Source organism: Salmo salar, chromosome 26 (assembly GCF_965601325.2).
Source record: "Salmo salar chromosome 26, fSalSal1, whole genome shotgun sequence".
Taxonomy (NCBI): domain Eukaryota; kingdom Metazoa; phylum Chordata; class Actinopteri; order Salmoniformes; family Salmonidae; genus Salmo; species Salmo salar.
The window spans coordinates 17,481,754-17,501,008 of NC_138316.1; the positions used below are offsets into that span (position 1 = coordinate 17,481,754).

The window sequence follows — 19,255 nt, forward strand, 5'->3', positions numbered from 1 at the left end:
AGTGTGCTCCTAATCTCAGCTCGTTACCTGTATAAAAGACACCTGGGAGCCAGAAATCTTTCTGATTGAGAGGGGTTCAAATACTTATTTCCCTCATTAAAATGCAAATCAATTTATAACATTTTTGACATGCGTTTTTCTGGATATTTTTGTTGTTATTCTGTCTCTCACTGTTCAAATAAACCTACCATTAAAATTATAGACTGATCCTTTCTTTGTCAGTGGGCAAACGTACAAAATCAGCAGGGGATCAAATACTTTTTTCCCCCACTGTAGGAGCTAATAACTGCTCGGAAACATTTAAAACTACATTCACAATGTATTACTAATTTGTTGTCACGCTGGTATGAAGGGATCGGGAGACAGGCACAGGAATGCGTTTTTTTTATTTTTATTATGCCCAAATTACGGCGTGCCGTGTAAAGGCACGGGGACGAAGACCAAACAAACACGTCACAAAACACAGGGTTGAAACCCAAACAAAAGAGCGAGGAGTACCTCGAATAAATAACAGACGCTCACAATGATTAACACACGGGATGAGACGCGTAATGACCTGCGCAATCCACAAGGGCACGAAAGCCCAAAACACACAGCACAGGTACTCACACGCACCAACAGACATTGTAACAATAATCGACAGCCCAATGGCAACCAAAGGGCACGCTTATACAAGTACTAATCAGTGGGAATAGGGGACAGGTGTGCGTAATGAAAGTTCCGGAAGGATCCGTGACACTTGTAAACACTACTGAACAAAAATATAAACGCAACACGTAAAATGTTGGTCCCATGTTTCATGAGCTGAAATAAAAGATCCCAGAAATGTTCCATACGCACAAAAAGCTTATTTCTCTTTATTTGTGAAGAAATGTGTTTACATCCCTGTTAGTGAGCATTTCTCCTTTGCCAAGATAATCCATCCACCTGACAGGTGTGGCATATCAAGAAGCTGATTAAACAGCATGATCAAAAGCCACTCAAAAATGTTCTGTTTTGTCACACAATGCCATGCCACAGATTCTTCAAGTTTTGAGGGAGCGTGCAGTTGGGATGCTGACTGCAGGAATGTCCACCAGAGCTGTTTCCAGAGAATCTAATGTTAATTTCGCTACCATAAGCCACCTCCAACGTCGTTTTAGAGAATTTGGCAGTACGTCCAACCGGCCTCTCAACCACAGACCACGTGTAATTGTCTGAAACCAGCCACCCAGGCAGCTGATGAAACTGAGGAGTATTTCTGTCTGTAATAAAGTCCTTTTGTGGGGAAAAACTCATTCTGATTGGCTGTGGGTGGTCCTGGCTCCCAAGTGGGTGGGCCTATGTCCTCGCAGGCCCAACCATCATGCAAAAAATGAATGCATTCAATTGTACAATTGACTAGGTTTCCCCCTTATCCTGTCCCTTTCTTGATTTTAAACTGCAAGAGAAGTGCTACACCTGGTGGAGAGAGGCTGTACGACACAGAATGAATTGCGTTATGCACGGTGTATGTTACGTCATGACACGTCACAATTTAACGTACAGCGTCGGAGGGGTCAGTTTTTTCAACTTTTCTCCAATACTATCGGGCCATTACCATGTCAATCAACACTTGAATAGAAACGTAGTTCACACCCCAGATTTTGATGCCGACACAGTCGCTACAGTCCCATCAGAATTCATTGCGGACTCGTTTGAATGCTGCAGGTACGCAAATTTGTACGGAATGGGGTTAGTCAACAATACTGGTCTAATTCACAGCGACGCAACTTTCACTGGGAACACTGGGGACATGTCCCTCCCACATTCTGAAATTGCATTTTTGTCCCCCACCCAGTTTTATCATTGGAATGTGATACAAAAGGAGGTAACGGCGTGCTTTAGGACCATGCAGACGCCCACGAGCGGTCGGGTAGGCTGTTTGGAGTGTTTATCCAACTGAATACATTTAAAAAAATAAATAAAATAATAATTATGTCACCCCCACTTCTAAAACCAAAGTTGCGCCCCTGCTAATTCATATAGAATAATGTTTATCAAACTAATACATTCCATATCTGGATTGAATGTACTATCGTTGTTATGATAGAATTTAACCAATAATGTTACATTTATTTTTTGACAGGAGCTTTACAATGTTATTGTGGAAGGTAAGCTTATAGTTTTGTTGACCATGTTATAGCTTGCTGGTTTAGCATGATAATGTATAATGATTGAACGTTTCACATGTATATTTCCTCCAGAACACCACAACAGGAGGAGAACGATGTGCCAATGACAGAGGAGGGTGACGGTATGTTTTTTAAGCTTTCCGCTAAAACTATTGTTCTATTAATGAACCTTTATTTCACATTCTGGGATATTTCTTTGTCTTAGACGGAACTTCAAACATGGAGGAAGAATCCAGGTAGGAAAATCATGTATATTTGACATTTTACTTAATTATATCAAAATTATTTATTTTAATTTAATTGTCACAGACTACATTCTGTACTTCTACTGTAATGAAGCAATGGAAAAACATAAAGGTGGGCTGCTTCTACATAAAGGTGTATATGAATAATATGAATGCTTTAATTAAGCAATAAGGCAGAGGAGGTGTGGTATATGGCCAATATACCACGGCTAAGGGCTGTTCTTATACACGACTCAACGCGGAGTGCCTGGACACAGCCCTTAGCCGTGGTATATTGGCTATATATTATAAACCCCAGAGGTGCCTTATTGCTATTATAAACTGGTTACCAACGTAATTACAGCAGAAAAAAATCTATGTTTTGTCATACACGTGGTATACGGTCTGATGTATCATGGCTGTCAGCCAATTAGCATTCAGGGCTCGAACCACCCGGTTTATAATGGAACCAATTTCTAATGCACAGTATCTTGTTTCTTTCTCAGTGATGAATTTGCTTATGAAAGTGTTGCAGGTAAGACCAAAAACAAATGTGGGATAATGTTTAGCTGTAAGTGTGTTTTAAAATACTGACCATGCTGATACTAAGTAAATGGTCATTAAATTAGTTTGTTAAAAGTTTAGTTTTTTCCATTTGATGTGAGGTTGGACTTAAGCACATATAGCTTGTTAGCATGTAGGGCCCACCGATTGCTGCCACCTCGTTATTTAGTTTGGGCTCCCGAGTGGCACAGCAGTCTACGGCACTGCATCTCAGTGCTAGAGGCGTCACTACAGACCCTGGTTTGATTCCAGGCTGTATCACAACTGGCTGTGATTGGGAGTCCCATAGGGCAGCGCACAATTGTCCCAGCGTCATCTGGGTTAGGGTTTGCCGCCATTGTAAATAAGAATTTGTTCTTAACTGACCTGCCTATTTAAATAAAGGTTAAATAAAAAAATTAAAAAGTATGTGTTACACCTGTGCTGGTTGCCATCTCGTTCGTGGGAAGGTGTTTCACCTGGTGCTATTTAAGAGTGGCTGACCCAGTGCTCTAGTTGTCTTGAGAGATGTGAAGGGTTAGCACCTTTAGTTGGCTCTCCCTAGTTTGATTTCTAGACAAACCATCCTTTATCCCTGTTTTTGTTTCACTCCACTTTTTGGTTGGCTCCCTGTTTGGTGTGGGTTTTTCTTTTGTTTGCCTCTTCTTGGGCAAATTTAGTGGGCATTCATGGTGGCTGTCTTTTAGATTCCCATTGTTGCTAGTCAACTTTCAGTGGACACACCCGTGTGTCTTTCAGAACCCCTCTTAAAACCCCACCTGTTTCATTTACATTGTTGGTCAGGGACATTTTAGATTTTCTTGCTAGGGAACTTAACAAGTTTCATTGCCTTGCTTTAAAACAGTCTACATTTCTTATTGTGATCATTTTCATCTTAGCCACCAAACAGGTGGGGTGGTGTACCAGAATGTGTATGAGAACTGCTTAGATAATATGATGCATAAAAATGTACTCATTACGATGTTAATAATAATAATATGTTTTTTCATTCTTACATTTGCAATACTGGGTAAATTAAAAACTTGTTTGGGAGATGTTTTATTTAAGGTTTTTAGCACCTTGAATAAAAAAAGTTTTTCTGTTGTTTTTTAAATTTGTTTTTTATGACTTAGATATTTCATCTTCTAATCACCCAAACAGGCGATACAACATTTGGATGAGAAATGCTAAGATAATAAAATTATGATAATAATGATGCTGTATATTTTACTTTAAAAAAAAAATAATTTTTAAAGTTATTCTGACATTTCTGATACTGGGTAAATGGATATGACTAAACTAATATGCAACGCCTTGAGAGAATATTGTCTAAATTAATGGTTTTAACATCTAATCTTCAAAACAGGTGATGAGATTGAGACGTAAAACAACTTGGGTGAGAAATGCTAACAAATGCATTGATTATATTGTGAAATTTAAAAGGCTGGGTAAATGGTTATATAACACATTTTAGGCCCTTGGGTGAAAAACTTTTGCAAAAATTGTTTTAATTAAATATATTTAACTTCCATCTTATCTCCAAAACAGACGATGCCATATACCAAGAAATTCCGGTGAGCTGTGAGTTCCAAATGAACTTTGACTAATGATAACTAATGATTTTAATGACTCTTAGTTATAATTCAAAATTCAATGTATTCCTCTTCTATTTTTACATTTACATTTTATTGAGGTGAGTTCAAAATGTTGAAATAGTAACAATATATACTGTACTCTCCACCGTAAAGTTAGGTGTACTTTTGGATTTCCATACATGGCAGGCAGAACGAGTCAGGTTTTGTCACTGACCTTGAAAAATATCTTGACTCACTTTCTCTGTCAATGGTGTCATTCCTGACATAAGTAGCAGTTGGCACAGGAAACCAAAGATTTTTTGTTGGTACTTCACATAAAGAGAACCAAGATGATCTGGGTGTGTTTCCTCTGGGCAGAGAATAGACTTGTGTTTCCTTTGAATGTCCTCAGAGCTGTGGTGTATAATGTGGTGAACACGCTTCAATTTAGCATTGCTTCTGTAATAAACCTATTTAATCATTGTCTTAATGACATTGTCCTACCTTATCTTGGATCCTACAATATCCTGAAAACTGAGAAATGTCTAATACAAGATAAAAAAAATTAAAGTCTCTCTGCACACACAGCTGTCATCTAATGTGATGAAGGATATACTGGATCTGATACAATATGTTGGGGTCTTTTCATCCACAGATGCAGCAAATCAAGGCCCAGATGCAGAAGTTGTGTATGCCAAATTCATTCTAAACATTGGAACTTCTGAGACTTACATTTTTATTCATAAATTTTATTTTTGACTCTTCAATGATGAAGCTAATATCTACCCAGCAAAGCTCTATGGATCTAGTACTCACATGAGAGAAGGAAGGACAGTCGATGTGTGTCACGTCCTGACCAGTAAAAGGGGTTATTTGTCATTATAGTTGGTCAGGGCGTGGCAGGGGAGTGTTTGTTTTGTGTGTTTGGGTATTGTGGGTTTAGATTCTAGTTTTCCTATTTCTATGTTTAATCTAGCTTTTCTATTTCTATGTGGGTTTTGGCAATGACCTCCAATTAGAGGCAGCTGGTTGTTCTTGTCTCTAATTGGAGGCCATATTTAGTTGTGTTTGTTTTCACTTGTGTTTCTGGGTGGTTGTTTCTAGTATAGTCTGAGCACCTTACTGGACCGTTTTTGTCATTTGTTTATTTTGATTAAGTGTTTTCTTTAATAAAATGAAGAAGATGAGCACTTTACCCGCTACGTTTTGGTCCCCCTTCAACGACGCATGTGACAATGTGAAGTGCAGCACTACAGGCACCAGAAAACCGTTAAGCAAGGTCTATGTTTACCTTTGCAAGAATGGAAGTGGAATGAGAGTAAGAGAGCTGGAGAAAGGTGAAGATGACACCATTTTCACCATCAAGGATGTAAAATGAGAGGACACAGCCATATACAGCTGTGTGTACAGCACACCATATTCAAACTAAAACTCAGTCAAGTGAACGCAACAAGTGTCAATCTAGCCATCATTCAGGTCTACAAGGAGGGAAAAGGTAGGACCTACTTTGTGTTGTATATGGATGGATAATCAAGTGTTTATACTGACTATATGACAACTTCTGTGTAAATACGTATGTCTCTCTGTTCTGTATTTCAGAAGAGTTTCATCAAGAGGTCCATAAAGAGGCTACACATGATGTGAGACTGGTCAATGTAATCCGACTGATAAATTCAGTTGTTGTGGTTATACTTCTTTTGACTGTATTATATGTTAGTTACTACTGTCCAAACATATAATGATCTGTTTCCTGGATGACATACAGTACAGTAGTGATGCACTGACAGAATAACACTACTATTTTCTTGATAATTCTTACATGGAATCTACAGTATGCCTAAATCTCCCTGTGCTCCTCACTCATGACACAATTATAATTTAACTTAAAATAATGTTAATTGAACCTACCAGACTAGGTTGTTGTCGATATCAATCAGGCCTTTGGTTTTGTGGGCGGAGTGGTGGGTAAAATGTTCAATAAACTGTACATAATGTAATTTATTTTGTTAAATGAATGTATGGTGGTAGGCAAGTAATAAATATTGTATATTTAATTATAAACCTTCCTGTTGTCTGTGTTTTGAGTCATGCGGACCAGAAAATCACACAATTAAAGATACTTTTGGCCTTATCCTGTCGGGAAAGTGTATCTAGTTTCACTCCAAATGAGGAAATTACATCATTCAGTAGACTACACTCTGCCCGTATTTGGTAAAGATGTATGTCTCGATAGAAAACTGGTCTTTAAATCCATACCACAAATACCCAAGGTAGAGAGAGTTACCTAATGTTTCAACAAAACTTTAACACCATGATCATGTTCATCTTTATCCTGTGTGAGTATATTTCAAACAATTAACCTATTTTATCATATTTTCGTAACAATATTAACTTTCAATTTGTTTCACGTTTTGCAATTTACTGCCAAATGTATTTTCTCATCAAAGGTTCCTTGTCAAAAGAGACCATAGCCCAAACAAAAGGTATGTCAACATTCTTTCATTAACGTAGTTATCGTTAACAAAAAAAGTTCTAGTATGTTTTTGAATTTTTTAAAGATTGAATTTTAATTGAAAGGTGCTACACATAGGATTTTTTGTTGTTGAATTTTTGTATTTTAATTTTCGAAAATGTTCATAATATATCTAGCGCTAATAGTGTAATGATAGTGTTTCACAGTATTACTTACCCGCCAGTGTTGTGATTGGCTGTGATATTCGCCTATTGATTTTGTTCTGCCGTCTGTTGTCAAACTGGGAAAGCTGTTCTGACTTTGTGGCTGTGTTATCTAGCGGCAATTGCGCATTTTCTGGTTGCAGAAATTCTACACTGTTCGCTCAATTTCAGTTTGTTACAAAACCAGCACTGAATAGTGTACGTAATCATTGTACCATCTAAATCGCTGTGAAATATACTTTTAATAAGCAAAAATATCATTTTTACAGCTGTTTGAAGCTTGTGGAACAAAACAAAAGTTTGTTTCGGTCTTGGTCCACCAGCGTCAAACAGCAGTTTTGGTCGACACAGCCACAAAATCAGAACAACTTTCCCATTTTGACAACACATGCCGCTCTGGCGTGAGAAATCAATCGGCAAATATCCCAGCCAATCACAACACTGACGTGTAATTAATACTGTGAAACAGTATCATTCCACTATTGGCTGCAGATATATTATGAAATTACAATGTCAATATTTTTCTTTATAACCTATGTGTAGCAACATTAAATAACCAATAGGAATGATGTTTTCAATATAATATGGTACACAAAAATACTGTACATGCATGTTTCACTACTTTTCCTTTTTTCAAATATTAGTAAAGGACATTTTTCCAGCAAAGATCTATGGGACAGAAACAAGAATAATGGAGGACAGTGACCTAGTAGTAAAATGTAGTACATTTGGGCGCAAGGATGAATCAGAAGTGGTACATGTGTACTTGTGTTTGGATGGGGTTGCAGTGTATGTGGACAAATGTGAAACATATGATACCCTTTTCACCATGAAAAGTGTAACTAGCCAACAGAGTGGCAATTACAGCTGTGTGTTCTCTAAAACCCAATATCCACTCTCTGAAGCGCAAGGAACTGGAGATAATTCACTTTCCATCCAGGTGATGGGTAAGGATTATTTACTCTCTGGATATGTTATTGTTGTTAGAAATATTGAACATATGGATACAATACATGTAGTGGCGAATTCCTATGACATGCCACTAGCACAGGAGAGAGCTGTCCATAACACGTCCACCAAAAAAATCTGCTTTCCAAACGTTACTCTTTTTGGGTGAAGTTCCCATTTATTGCACATATAAAATATAAATAGATCCAAAACTCATATTCCTATAGAAAAGTTGCAGAGGCATGCATTCTTTAAGCTATATCTGTGATATGGTAACAACTGTATGTTCTCTCCTCTCACCTGTGTTAACCCTTCCTGGTCACCTATATGCACATGTGACCTGTGACCCATGGCCCCAACATATAGTGCCCTCTAGTGTACAAAACAAGTAGAAATATTCCTTGACAGAACATTTTAGTCATTTAGCAGACGCTCTTATCCAGAGCGACTTACAGTAGTGAATGCATACATTTCATACATTTTTTTTTTTTTTGTACTGGCCCCCTTGGGAATCGAACCCACAACCCTGGCGTTGCACACACCATGCTGGCATTGCAAACACCATGCTCTACCAACTGAGCCACAGGGAAGACCTGAACATACACACAACACATAAACAGGCCAAAACGGCTGCTACAAAATACTTGCAAATATTTTTGATACACATATTTCAATGTGACTACAAACACACCTTTCCTATTCCTCTCTTTTTTCACCTCATGCAGACCGGATTCTCCCTGCAGACATATCACTTTCAGGCTCAAGCACTGTAAGAGAGGGAGAGGATGTGGATTTCCAATGTACTATTATTAGAACCCCCCAGAGAATAGAAATGACCAGTCACTTTTACCTCTGCAAGAACGGCACTGCTGTTCAGATGAAGGAGTTTGATGTGAATCTGATGGAGGCAACTTTTACAATTAAAAGTGTTATTAACAATGACACAGGCAACTACAGTTGTGTGCTTGATCTGCAATCAAAACCCCTGGATAATACAGACAGGAAATTATATGGAAATAATTCAGCCTTTCTTCAGGTTAATGGTGAGAATGTATAGCATAAAACTTTTGTAAACACTTTTCTTTTATTTATAATCACTATATGAAAGGAAGAGGTTAAGAGACCAAATAAATTGACAAAAAATGTGAATTCATCCATCCACTCTGTATTTCAGAGGCTGCACATGATGTGAGACTTGTCAATGTTATCCGATTGATAAATTCAGCTGTTGTGGTCATACTTCTACTGACTGTAGTGGCTGTTAGTTACTTCTGTCCAAACATGGTGAGTTCAATGTCTTGAAATATGGGACACAGGGAACTTTGGTATAGTTTGGGGATTTTCATGAAAGTCAAGTAGTAAGTTTTAAGTTTCTCTGTTGGGGATGTTATTTCTGATCATGAGAGGTGTAAGAGGCTGTTTGTATAGAAAACATGTCCAGATGTAGACCTATTCAGTCACATTCCTATATTTAGCCATGAGCTCTGTCTCACAGTATTTCACACGCAATGCTGTTTACAGAGAAGCACTGAAGTTAAAATGTATAATGATGAACACAGGAATATAAATAAGACTTGGGGTCTCTCCACACATAGCTTCCATCTACATGTCAAGTCACAATGAAGGATGTGGACCTGACGTTTTCTGTGGTTTTTGTTCTCAGACGCAGCAACTGAAGGGCCTAAAGCAGAAGCCGTGTACCAGACCACACACGTAGACAGGATGTTGTCAGTACATTTAATAACGGCAAGCTGCAATCTATTTTCAAGCCATACATTACATGTGGACTGTTGATCTTGCATTGTGCAAACATACAATATCTGTCTTGTCTACTCACTCCTTGCATGCTGTAGTTTAATGTAGTGGACATTACTGTTTTTCAACTCCACATTTTCATTATGTTGATGACTGACAGACTCAGTATTCCATTTAATGTTTTACTCATGCACTAGTTGAGCTACTGAGCTAGTGAACAACAATGTATGGATCCCTGCAATGGTTTCAGTAAAGTTCAAATGATATCACATGCCCCGACTTCCATTCTTATAATCATAAGACAGACAACATAAAGAGAGATGTTACACATGCTCTCTTGCAAACTCTAGTTGATATGATTGCCTGTTTTGATATGATTGCCTACTACATACTACAATATCATTGTTGGATACCATTGTTGGAAATGTTTCTACTCATTATAAATGTGTTGGTGTGAGCTTTTTCTAAGCTCAGTATCATAGGCCTGGGGAGTTTGGAACCCCACATTTGAAAGTTAATGGGAAGACCATGTGTTACACATTTCAAAAAGGCCTAATGTAACACTGTTACTCCACATAGCTTACAAAGCCCTACCTAAAACAGACTCAAAGATCAAATGTTGTTTAAAACAAATGTCCACTTGAGATACCCAACCTGCACCACTAGTCACTACATATGAATCCCACAGCCTCTAGTCTCTAACTGTAATGATACAGTTATCAAGGTGACAGAGTACTAGAAAGTCAAAGAAGATGATAAAGTAGTAACCCATAGTAATTGATTGAACAAATACATGTTTGGGTTGTATTGTAATCAGAACATAGTATCATAGAAAGTGTCAAAATCACTGCTTCCTAAAAGCTGCTGCATTAGCGAGCATTTACCCTAGATATATTTGTTGTTATATTCATCACAATATATTCATGCACACAGGGTCTCTCTTTAAAGATGAATGGCCATTGTAATATATTATTTTCATGATCTCTTTTCTACTGATAAGTGTGTGTAAACAATCACACAGGTTATAAAAAGAAGTCGTGCTGCGTTCAGCCATCTCATTTAATGTATTACCTGGTATTCATCAGAAAGGTGTGTGGTACTTATGGGAGAGAACTCAAAGGTAATACCTAAGTACCGGTGCTTGTTATGGTGAATCACACTAACAACCAGGTAATTATTATGTAACTACTAGATGAAATGACCTAAGACATTTGACTATGTGTGTCTTTAATATAAGCAGGGTGACGTGGGTCATTGGAAGCTCTGTGATGCAACCTCACATCATGATCAAAGACGCTTCTAATAGGCCCCTATTGTTTCCCGGATATTCACACTTAAAAACTGTACATGATGATGCCTACCTTCCCCTCAGTCTTTTATAGTGTCAGATAGGCCTAGAGAATCACAAAAGGCTACAAGTCACATCATGGGTCCCATCTTTCTTATGATATGTGAGTATCTTTACAAATACAGATTAGAGTAAGCATATGGTCTCAAAATGATCCGTACATACAGTACGTACTCAGTATGCAGTCAATCTACTACTAATAGTTGTATGTTTTATGGATTTCTATTGAAACTGCCTGTTGTGTAAATCTCCCATTATTTCTACACAGTCACAGTAACAGCAGGTGTACTGGCCATCTCAGAGGAAATAGGTAAAAGGACATTTTTTAAATCCTAAAATGCAGAGATCAAATCATTTGCGTTCATCTACAGTTTAAGCCGTTTTATTCCAAACATGTTTATTAAAAAGACGTTTAATTGTCCTTAATGCTCTCTTTCACTCTCAAATGATGTAGCTGTCTACCCCGCCATGCTTTTTGGATCAAAGTCTCAAGTTAGAAAGGGAGATACTATAGTTTTGAAGTGTAAGATCTCTGGCATCAAAAGATCCTGGGACAAGGTTCATGTGTACATTTGCAAGAATGGAGTTGGGATGAAAATGAAGGTTCTGGAGAAAGGGGCAGGTGATACCATTTTCACCATGAAGGATGTTACAAGAAATGACTCAGGCACCTACAGCTGTGTCTACACCAGAGATAAACTCGCACCCAGTCAGGTGTTCTCAACAGGCAAGGATTTAGTAGCCATCCAGGTCAACGAAGGTAGGATTTATTTGTGATTTTTTTTGTTAATTAATTAATTAGGCCTTTGGGGGGGGGGGCAGTTAATTAAGTGTCTGCATAGGTTAGAGTTCATAGCTCTTATTGATATGCATTATTATTTTGACTTTGTCTGAATTGGAGGACATTAAGCCAATATCAGGCTATCCATAGACATTTGAAATATCCATAGACATTTGAAATATCTTCATGACTAGAAGAGCCTCCAGGCTTCCATTATAACTGTGAATTTTGAATGAGCAAAAAAAAAGAATTACAGGGGCAGTTTGGCAAAACTGATCCCATCCGAATCTTCCACTGGTTAACATCAGAGGAGGCTGGTGGGAGGATCTATAGGAGAATGGGCTCATTGTAAAGGCAGGAATGGAATAAGTGGAACGGTCCTGTCCTCCACCAGCCTCCTCTGGTAACATTGACTATTCCTCTGGCCGATTATATACTTTCTACTTCCATTGAAGTTAGATATGTCCTTATTGATGTTATACGGGAAGTTTTATGGTGTGTTAGATGGTGGGGGGTTTATTCCATGTCATTGACCACATGGATACACTTATAATAAGTTCTGTCTAATTGATGATGCATCCATCTACATTTGGTCTCTATTTCAGAGGCTGCACATGATGTGATACTGGTCAATGTAATCCGACTGATAAGTTCAGCTGTTGTGGTCATACTTCTGCTGACTGTAGTGGCTGTTAGTTCATGCTGTTCAAAAACAGGTAATTATGATGATGTCTCTTTTCTGAATGACATACACTAGTAATCTACTGACAGATAACAACTTTTGGTAACCCTTCCTATGAATACTCTCGTCATAATGCATTACAAGCACACGTACACTGAGTATACAAAACATTAGGAACACCTTTTCTTTCCATGACATAGACTGACCAGGTGAATCCAGGTGAAAGCTATGATCCCTTATTGATGTCACTTGTTAAATCCACTTCAATCAGTGTAGATGAAGGGGAGGAGACAGGTTAAAGAAGAATTTTTAAGCCTTGAGACAATTGAGACATGGATTGCGTATGTGTGCCATTCAGAGGGTGAATGGGCAAGACAAAAGATTTAAGAGCCTTTGAATGGGTATGGTTGTAGGTGCCAGGCGCTCTGGCTTGTGTCAGGAGCTGCAACGCTGCTGGGCTTTTCCACGTTCAACAGTTTCCTGTGTGTACTTGACAACTGTGGGAAGCATTTGAGTAAACATGGGCCAGCATCCCTGGGGAAAGCTTTCAACACCTTGTAGAGTCCATGTCCCGACTAACTGAGGCTGTTCTGAGGGCAAGGAGGGGGGGACTCAATATTAGGAAGTTGTTCATAATGTTTGGTATACTCAGTGTATAACGCCTTATGAGACATGCATAACACATTATAATTGCAGTCGCTAATAACTGCTCTTAAATATAACTACATTCATGGAGCATTAAACACTAGTTTTACTGTATTCCTCACACATGGCATCATTGTGATTGAACCTATAACAAGGGATTATGCTGTTACATTTTAGTGGGATATAAATTATCAATGGGCTTTTATTTGTCTGTTGGCAAAAAGTTATTAACATGCTAAGATATGTGTTAATATATTGTAGAGAAAAGAGCCAAGCAGCGACTGCCCAAGGAAGATACTTGAGGTAAGCCTAATAATAGTCTATTATCATATTCATACTAATGTTGCACAACAAGAGATATCGAACCAATGGACTTTGTTTCATTTTCACAGGCACTGAAGCTAAAAAGGACTACTACAGTATGTACTGTAATCTGCCAACCTGGTCCAATGGTACAATTTGACGGTGACCCCAAGGGGCAAGTTTGCTTTACAGGGACAGCCTTTTGTCGAGAAAATGTGGGAAATGAATGAGCAACCTACAATCAATAACCAATGATACTTTTCTCAATGGTTATTTGTAGTACTGTTTTTGGCTTTATCTGCTACACATGTGTTGTAACATTACCTGATGCTATGGGGTAGTGACGTTCACTGTAAAGGAATTAATTCAGAATATATTGACAGAATGCTTAAGAATGTATATAGTTTGTTTATTGGTATAATTAAGCAATAAGGCACTAGGGTGTGTGGTTTATGGCCAATATACCACGGCTAAGGGCTGTTATTATGAATACCATATAGCCATATATCACAAATCCCTGAGGTGACTTATTTCTATTATAAACTGGCTACCGGTGTAATTAGAGCAGTAAAAATAAATGTTTTGTCATACCCATGGTATACGGTCTGATATATCACGGCTGTCAGCCAATCAGCATTCAGGGCTGGAACCACCCAGTTAATAATTCATCTTAAGATTCAGGAGTATAAGGCTTTTTTTGTATATTGAAGGAAAACTCCACCCAAAAACTATATTTTGGTATTTGTTTCATTAGTCCATTGTTGATATAGTCCCAAAATGTTTTGCATGTCATCAATCAAGTTTAGAAAATATGTAACTTTAAAAATACTGATATCTGGCACATATAATGCATTTTGCATCATCTGATACAAAATGCACAATACGGGCCAGATTTCTGTATTTTGAAAGTTATATATCTTCAAAACTTCATTGTTGACATGCAATGGACTAATGAAACAAATACCAAAAGATAGTTTTTGGATGAAGTTTTTTTTAATAGATATTTATTTCACACAGTTCTTGTCTATGAAAAGATTCATGGACAATTCTTCTCTTATTTATTTTTTGTCATTTACTGTATAGCTACATGCGAAACTGTATCAGTTAGCCATATAGTGCTATGAATATAACAGAACCTCTTCATTTCTCGAATGACACACCTAGTCTTGAAACTGAACGTATAAGGGATTGAATGCTTTGTTACAAAAGTATGGCTGAATCCATTCTCAGTATTTGAGCTATAGTCCGTTGTTTTATTCGTACAATGTGAGGTTACTGTTATGGGCCTACATTTGTGAGGCACATAAACATTGTATTTCTCTGAAACCAAACCTCTACACAAAGTCTCAGCCAATACATCATGGCAGCATTAGGACTCATATGGCTTGTGATCTGTGAGTATGTTCTACTTTTCCAGTGATAGAAATAATCAAGAGCAACATTTATTTACATGTTCTATGTTTCTAGTATCTTACAAAGCTCATCTGCATTATAGAGAAACAGGACTTAATCAAGTATTCTTGTTCCAAGTAGTCACAGCATCCAAACTTGCCAAATCTGAATACACAGGTAAAATATTTATGTTTAAAAATATAGTATCTACAGTATATACAGTACTCAGAAAACTAAAAATGACATTTTATTCAAACAAACAGCTGTTTATCATCCACTTATTCTTGGAAGTTATTCACTTATTGAGTATTCTGATCTATGCAGATACCTACCCTGCGAGGCTCTTTGCACCAACATTCATGGTGAGAGAAGGGGGTAATATAGATTTTAAATGTAGCATTGTCGGCCTGGAACAACACTGGGTCGAGGTTCACGTTTACCTTTGCAAGAATGGAGTTGGGATAAGAATGACAGTTCTGGAGAAAGGTGAAGATGACACCAGTTTCACCATGAAGGATGTTACAAATGAAGACTCAGGCAACTACAGCTGTGTGTACACCAGAGATAAACTTCTACAAGATCAAGTGAAGTCAACAGGCGAGAATTTACTAGTCATCCAGGTCTATGGGGAAGAAAGTAAGCTTTTGTTAATGTTTGTGTACGTTTATAATGATTAGAAATAATGGTGAGTGGATTGCTGTGCATATTCAGTATTTATCAATTTGTTGTGTGGTTGAGTATTTTTCTTCAGACGCTAAAATACAGTATATACTATTAAACCACAAATTACATTCTTAATACTAAATCAACTTACACTTAGGGGCAAATTTTTACTTCCACTTAAATGAAATGTTCTGCTTTTTATTTTTTAAGTAGAATTTAGGGTTCACCCCTTATTGAGTATTTTGTTTCATGCAGAGATCTTCCCCGCAAAGCTCTATGGACCATCTAATGTGACTCAAGGATGGACTGTAGACTTGAAATGTAACACTACTGGCATCCCAAGAAACTGGGACAAGGTTAATGTTTACCTCTGCAAGAATGGAGTTGGGATAAGAATTGCGGCATTGGAGAAAGGTGAAAATGACACCATTTTCACCATGAAAGATGTTACAAGAGTGGACTCAGGCAACTACAGCTGTGTGTACACCAGAGATAAACCTGTACCCAGTCAGGTGAACTCAACAGGGGATTATCTAGTCTTTCAGGTTTATGGAGATGGAGATGTGGAAGGTAAGATTCTGACAATGTTTGTGTCGATTGTATAATGTATGTTTATATTGATTAAATGCGTAGATTGCTATACTATTATATTTGTCAATTTGTTTCAGTGCAGTTGTTTTTGCCAATATATTGCTTTGTAAAAAAGGGCTATATGTACCCTGATGCCATTGTCTTAAGTTAGATAGAGCGGCAATTCTGCCTGCACTGATCTGTCTTGTATCTCACAAAGGGTAATGGGATTGATCAAAAGTACTGTAGTTCAGCTACAATGTGCTGTCTAACATTCAAAAATATTATCTAGGTGACATCGTCTGCTGAACCCCATTTCTGCCTCATAACAGTCTGAATTAAACAAAGAAAAACAATCAGTCCATCATTTTGCCGGGTTTTTTTGGTGAGGAAGTCTGGTGAGGAAGTCTTAGTTGCCCCATTTTACAAAGCAGTCTTTCTCAAGTTTGACAATAAAGCTAGAATAAATAGGCCAGCAGCATACAACCATGCATCCCCCTGCTGGCTTGCTTCTGAAGCTAAGCAGGGTTGGTTCTGATCAGTCTCTGGATGGAAGACCAGATGCTGCTAAAAAAAATATCCCAATTCCCCAGGGCAGTGATTGGGTCATTTCCCTGTGTAGGGTGCTGTCTTTTGGGTGGGATGTTAAAGGGGTGTCCTGACTCACTGTGGTCACTAAAGTTCCCATGGCACTTATTGTAAGAGTAGGGGTGTTAACTCTGGTGTCCTGGCTAAATTCCCAATCTGGCCTTCCTACAATTATGGCCACCTAATCATCCCCAGCTTACAATTGGCTCATTCTCCTCCCCTGTAACTATTCCTCAGGTTTTTGCTGTAAATGAGAATGTGTTCTCAGTCAACTTACCTGGTAAAATAAGAGTACAAAAGTGTCCAACATTAGCGGCCTGCTAGTGCTAGCTGAGCCAGTCAGTGAAACGATGCTGCAAACCTACCTGCTTAGTGCTGCACATACAATGTTTAATGCTTTCAACAAAAGCTAGCTAGCTAGTAAGCTGCTGTAGTAGTGCTAATTCAAAATTATTCTGAGTTTTCATGAAGTAGCTGTTCTGCTGTGAGTCATTGAGTAGCCTCCCGTCCCGAGTCAGCCGTTGTGCTCAGCTGACCCAACAAAGCAAGGTAGAGCTAGCTAGCTATGTCAGTAAACTAGCTAGCTAACATTTACAACAGTAAACTAAGCAGCTGATCAACTTGAAGTCACTGCACTGGAGGCCAATGTCCTTGCATATAGTTTTGCAGGAGATAGCCAACGCTTTGTTTTTATTTTCTCACAATGACAAACTATTAAATCGGCGTCATAGCTTTTGTAATAGAAAAATGTGGAACTATGTTTTCATTATTTGAATGGCGGATGCGCAATATTTGAATTTGAATATGAGTTCCACATCCTACAAAACAGATTGATTGAGGAACGAGCATCGCATAGAAGTGACACAATCTGACATAAGACAATGCTCAGATACAGCATCAAGTGAAACACCAGAGACTAATATATCAATGGTCTTTACAGAGGGGCCAGAGACTGGAGAAGAAGTTGGGGAAGCTTATGGAGTTGAACATGTGAGACTGGTCAATGTAATCCGATTGATGAGTTCAGCTGTTGTGGTCATACTTCTACTGACTGTAGTGGCTGTTAGTTCCTGCTGTTCAAAAAAGGTAGGCTAATCATAATGTTGCTTTCTGGAGGAGACAAACAGTAATGCACTGACAGATAAATATTTTCTATTGAGAAATATGTGGTCATACCATATAAAATACATGTTTTACTGTACTTACCACATATGGAACAATTGTAATTGAACCTATAAAGGGTTATGTATTTAAAACAGTTACTTCTACAGCGGGATACATAAAGTACCAAATGGTTGCAGTCACAGTCAATTGAATCTCTGACTGGTAGGATGGGTGATGTTCAATAAACGTTCAATAAAGTATACAAACTGAGAATTTAATCATATCAACTGTATTGAACTTGTAATTTGCCAAATTGGTTTACTGTTTAGAATGTGGAATATGGAATTTTGCTAAACTAATCTGTTAACAGTGACATTTATCAAATGTATGGCCCTGTATGTACCAGACTGACTTCATTAATGACACTGCTCTTCAACATAAGGTGTGACCACTGGCGTAGGGGAAACATCAGCAGCAGGTGTAAGATGACAGGGCCCATGCGCCTGTCATCTTACACCTATGTCTAAATTGTATTACGTTTTTAAATAAATCATTTTGACAGTAACCCTTCTTTTTCATTTCCACATGTAGCAAGAGAAGTTTTTGTGTTGCACAGTCTACGTGGTAGTAGGTGAGTAAGACAGGTAATATAGTTTTCATGCCTCTAATTAGCCTATTGTTCGCCGGGGAAGCCAAACATGTTTATTCACCCTACTTGTATAGAAACGCCAATGCCATCATCTTCGACTCTGCCATACAGTACACGCTTTCAGTTTTTGTTGTCCTTGGCTACCTGACTAAAATGCTTGCTCGTAAGCCTAACTTCCTTTCATGGGCAACAATGCACCAGGCCAGCTAGTTAATATTAACATACTACATTTACTGTAGCTACATGTTGAACTAATATTTTGTCATTTATTTTACCTTTATTTAACTAGGCAAGTCAGTTAATAACAAATTCTTATTTTCAATGACGGCCTAGGAACAGTGGGTTAACTGCCTTGTTCAGGGGAATAACAAAATATTTGGACTTTTTTGGCTCGGGGATTCGACCTTGAGGTTACTAATCCAACACTCTAAGCTCTAGGCTACCTGCCACCCCTATCCTCTCAGGACAAGGGCACAACATATACATTTATGGTTGGTTCACCTTTTAATCATTGGTCAGTACGGAGAATTAAGTAAAAGAATGACTCCTGTGGAGAAAGGTGAAGATGACACCATTTTCACCATTTCACAAGAGAAGACTCAGGCAACTACAGCTGTGTGTACACGAGAGATACACTTCTACTGGATCAAGTGAAGT

At 38.1% G+C, this 19,255-nt stretch overlaps 1 protein-coding gene and 1 long non-coding RNA gene across 2 annotated transcripts; both read left to right on the top strand.

Moving 5' to 3' along the window:
- Positions 1–280: 280 nt before the first annotated feature.
- On the top strand, positions 281–6,521 carry LOC123730811 (uncharacterized). Its single transcript, XR_014382821.1, has 7 exons — positions 281–2,132; positions 2,226–2,275; positions 2,359–2,389; positions 2,884–2,912; positions 4,287–4,316; positions 4,469–4,494; positions 5,150–6,521. It is a non-coding gene; the product is annotated as an uncharacterized LOC123730811 (long non-coding RNA).
- A 4,425-nt stretch (positions 6,522–10,946) lies between these two features.
- On the top strand, positions 10,947–14,342 carry LOC145850320 (uncharacterized). Its single transcript, XM_082969913.1, has 6 exons — positions 10,947–11,324; positions 11,490–11,531; positions 11,676–11,981; positions 12,608–12,718; positions 13,591–13,632; positions 13,722–14,342. The coding sequence occupies exons 1-5, from the start codon at positions 11,300–11,302 to the stop codon at positions 13,629–13,631; spliced, it is 525 nt and encodes a 174-aa protein (XP_082826039.1). The 5' UTR covers positions 10,947–11,299; the 3' UTR covers position 13,632; positions 13,722–14,342.
- Positions 14,343–19,255: the final 4,913 nt, after the last annotated feature.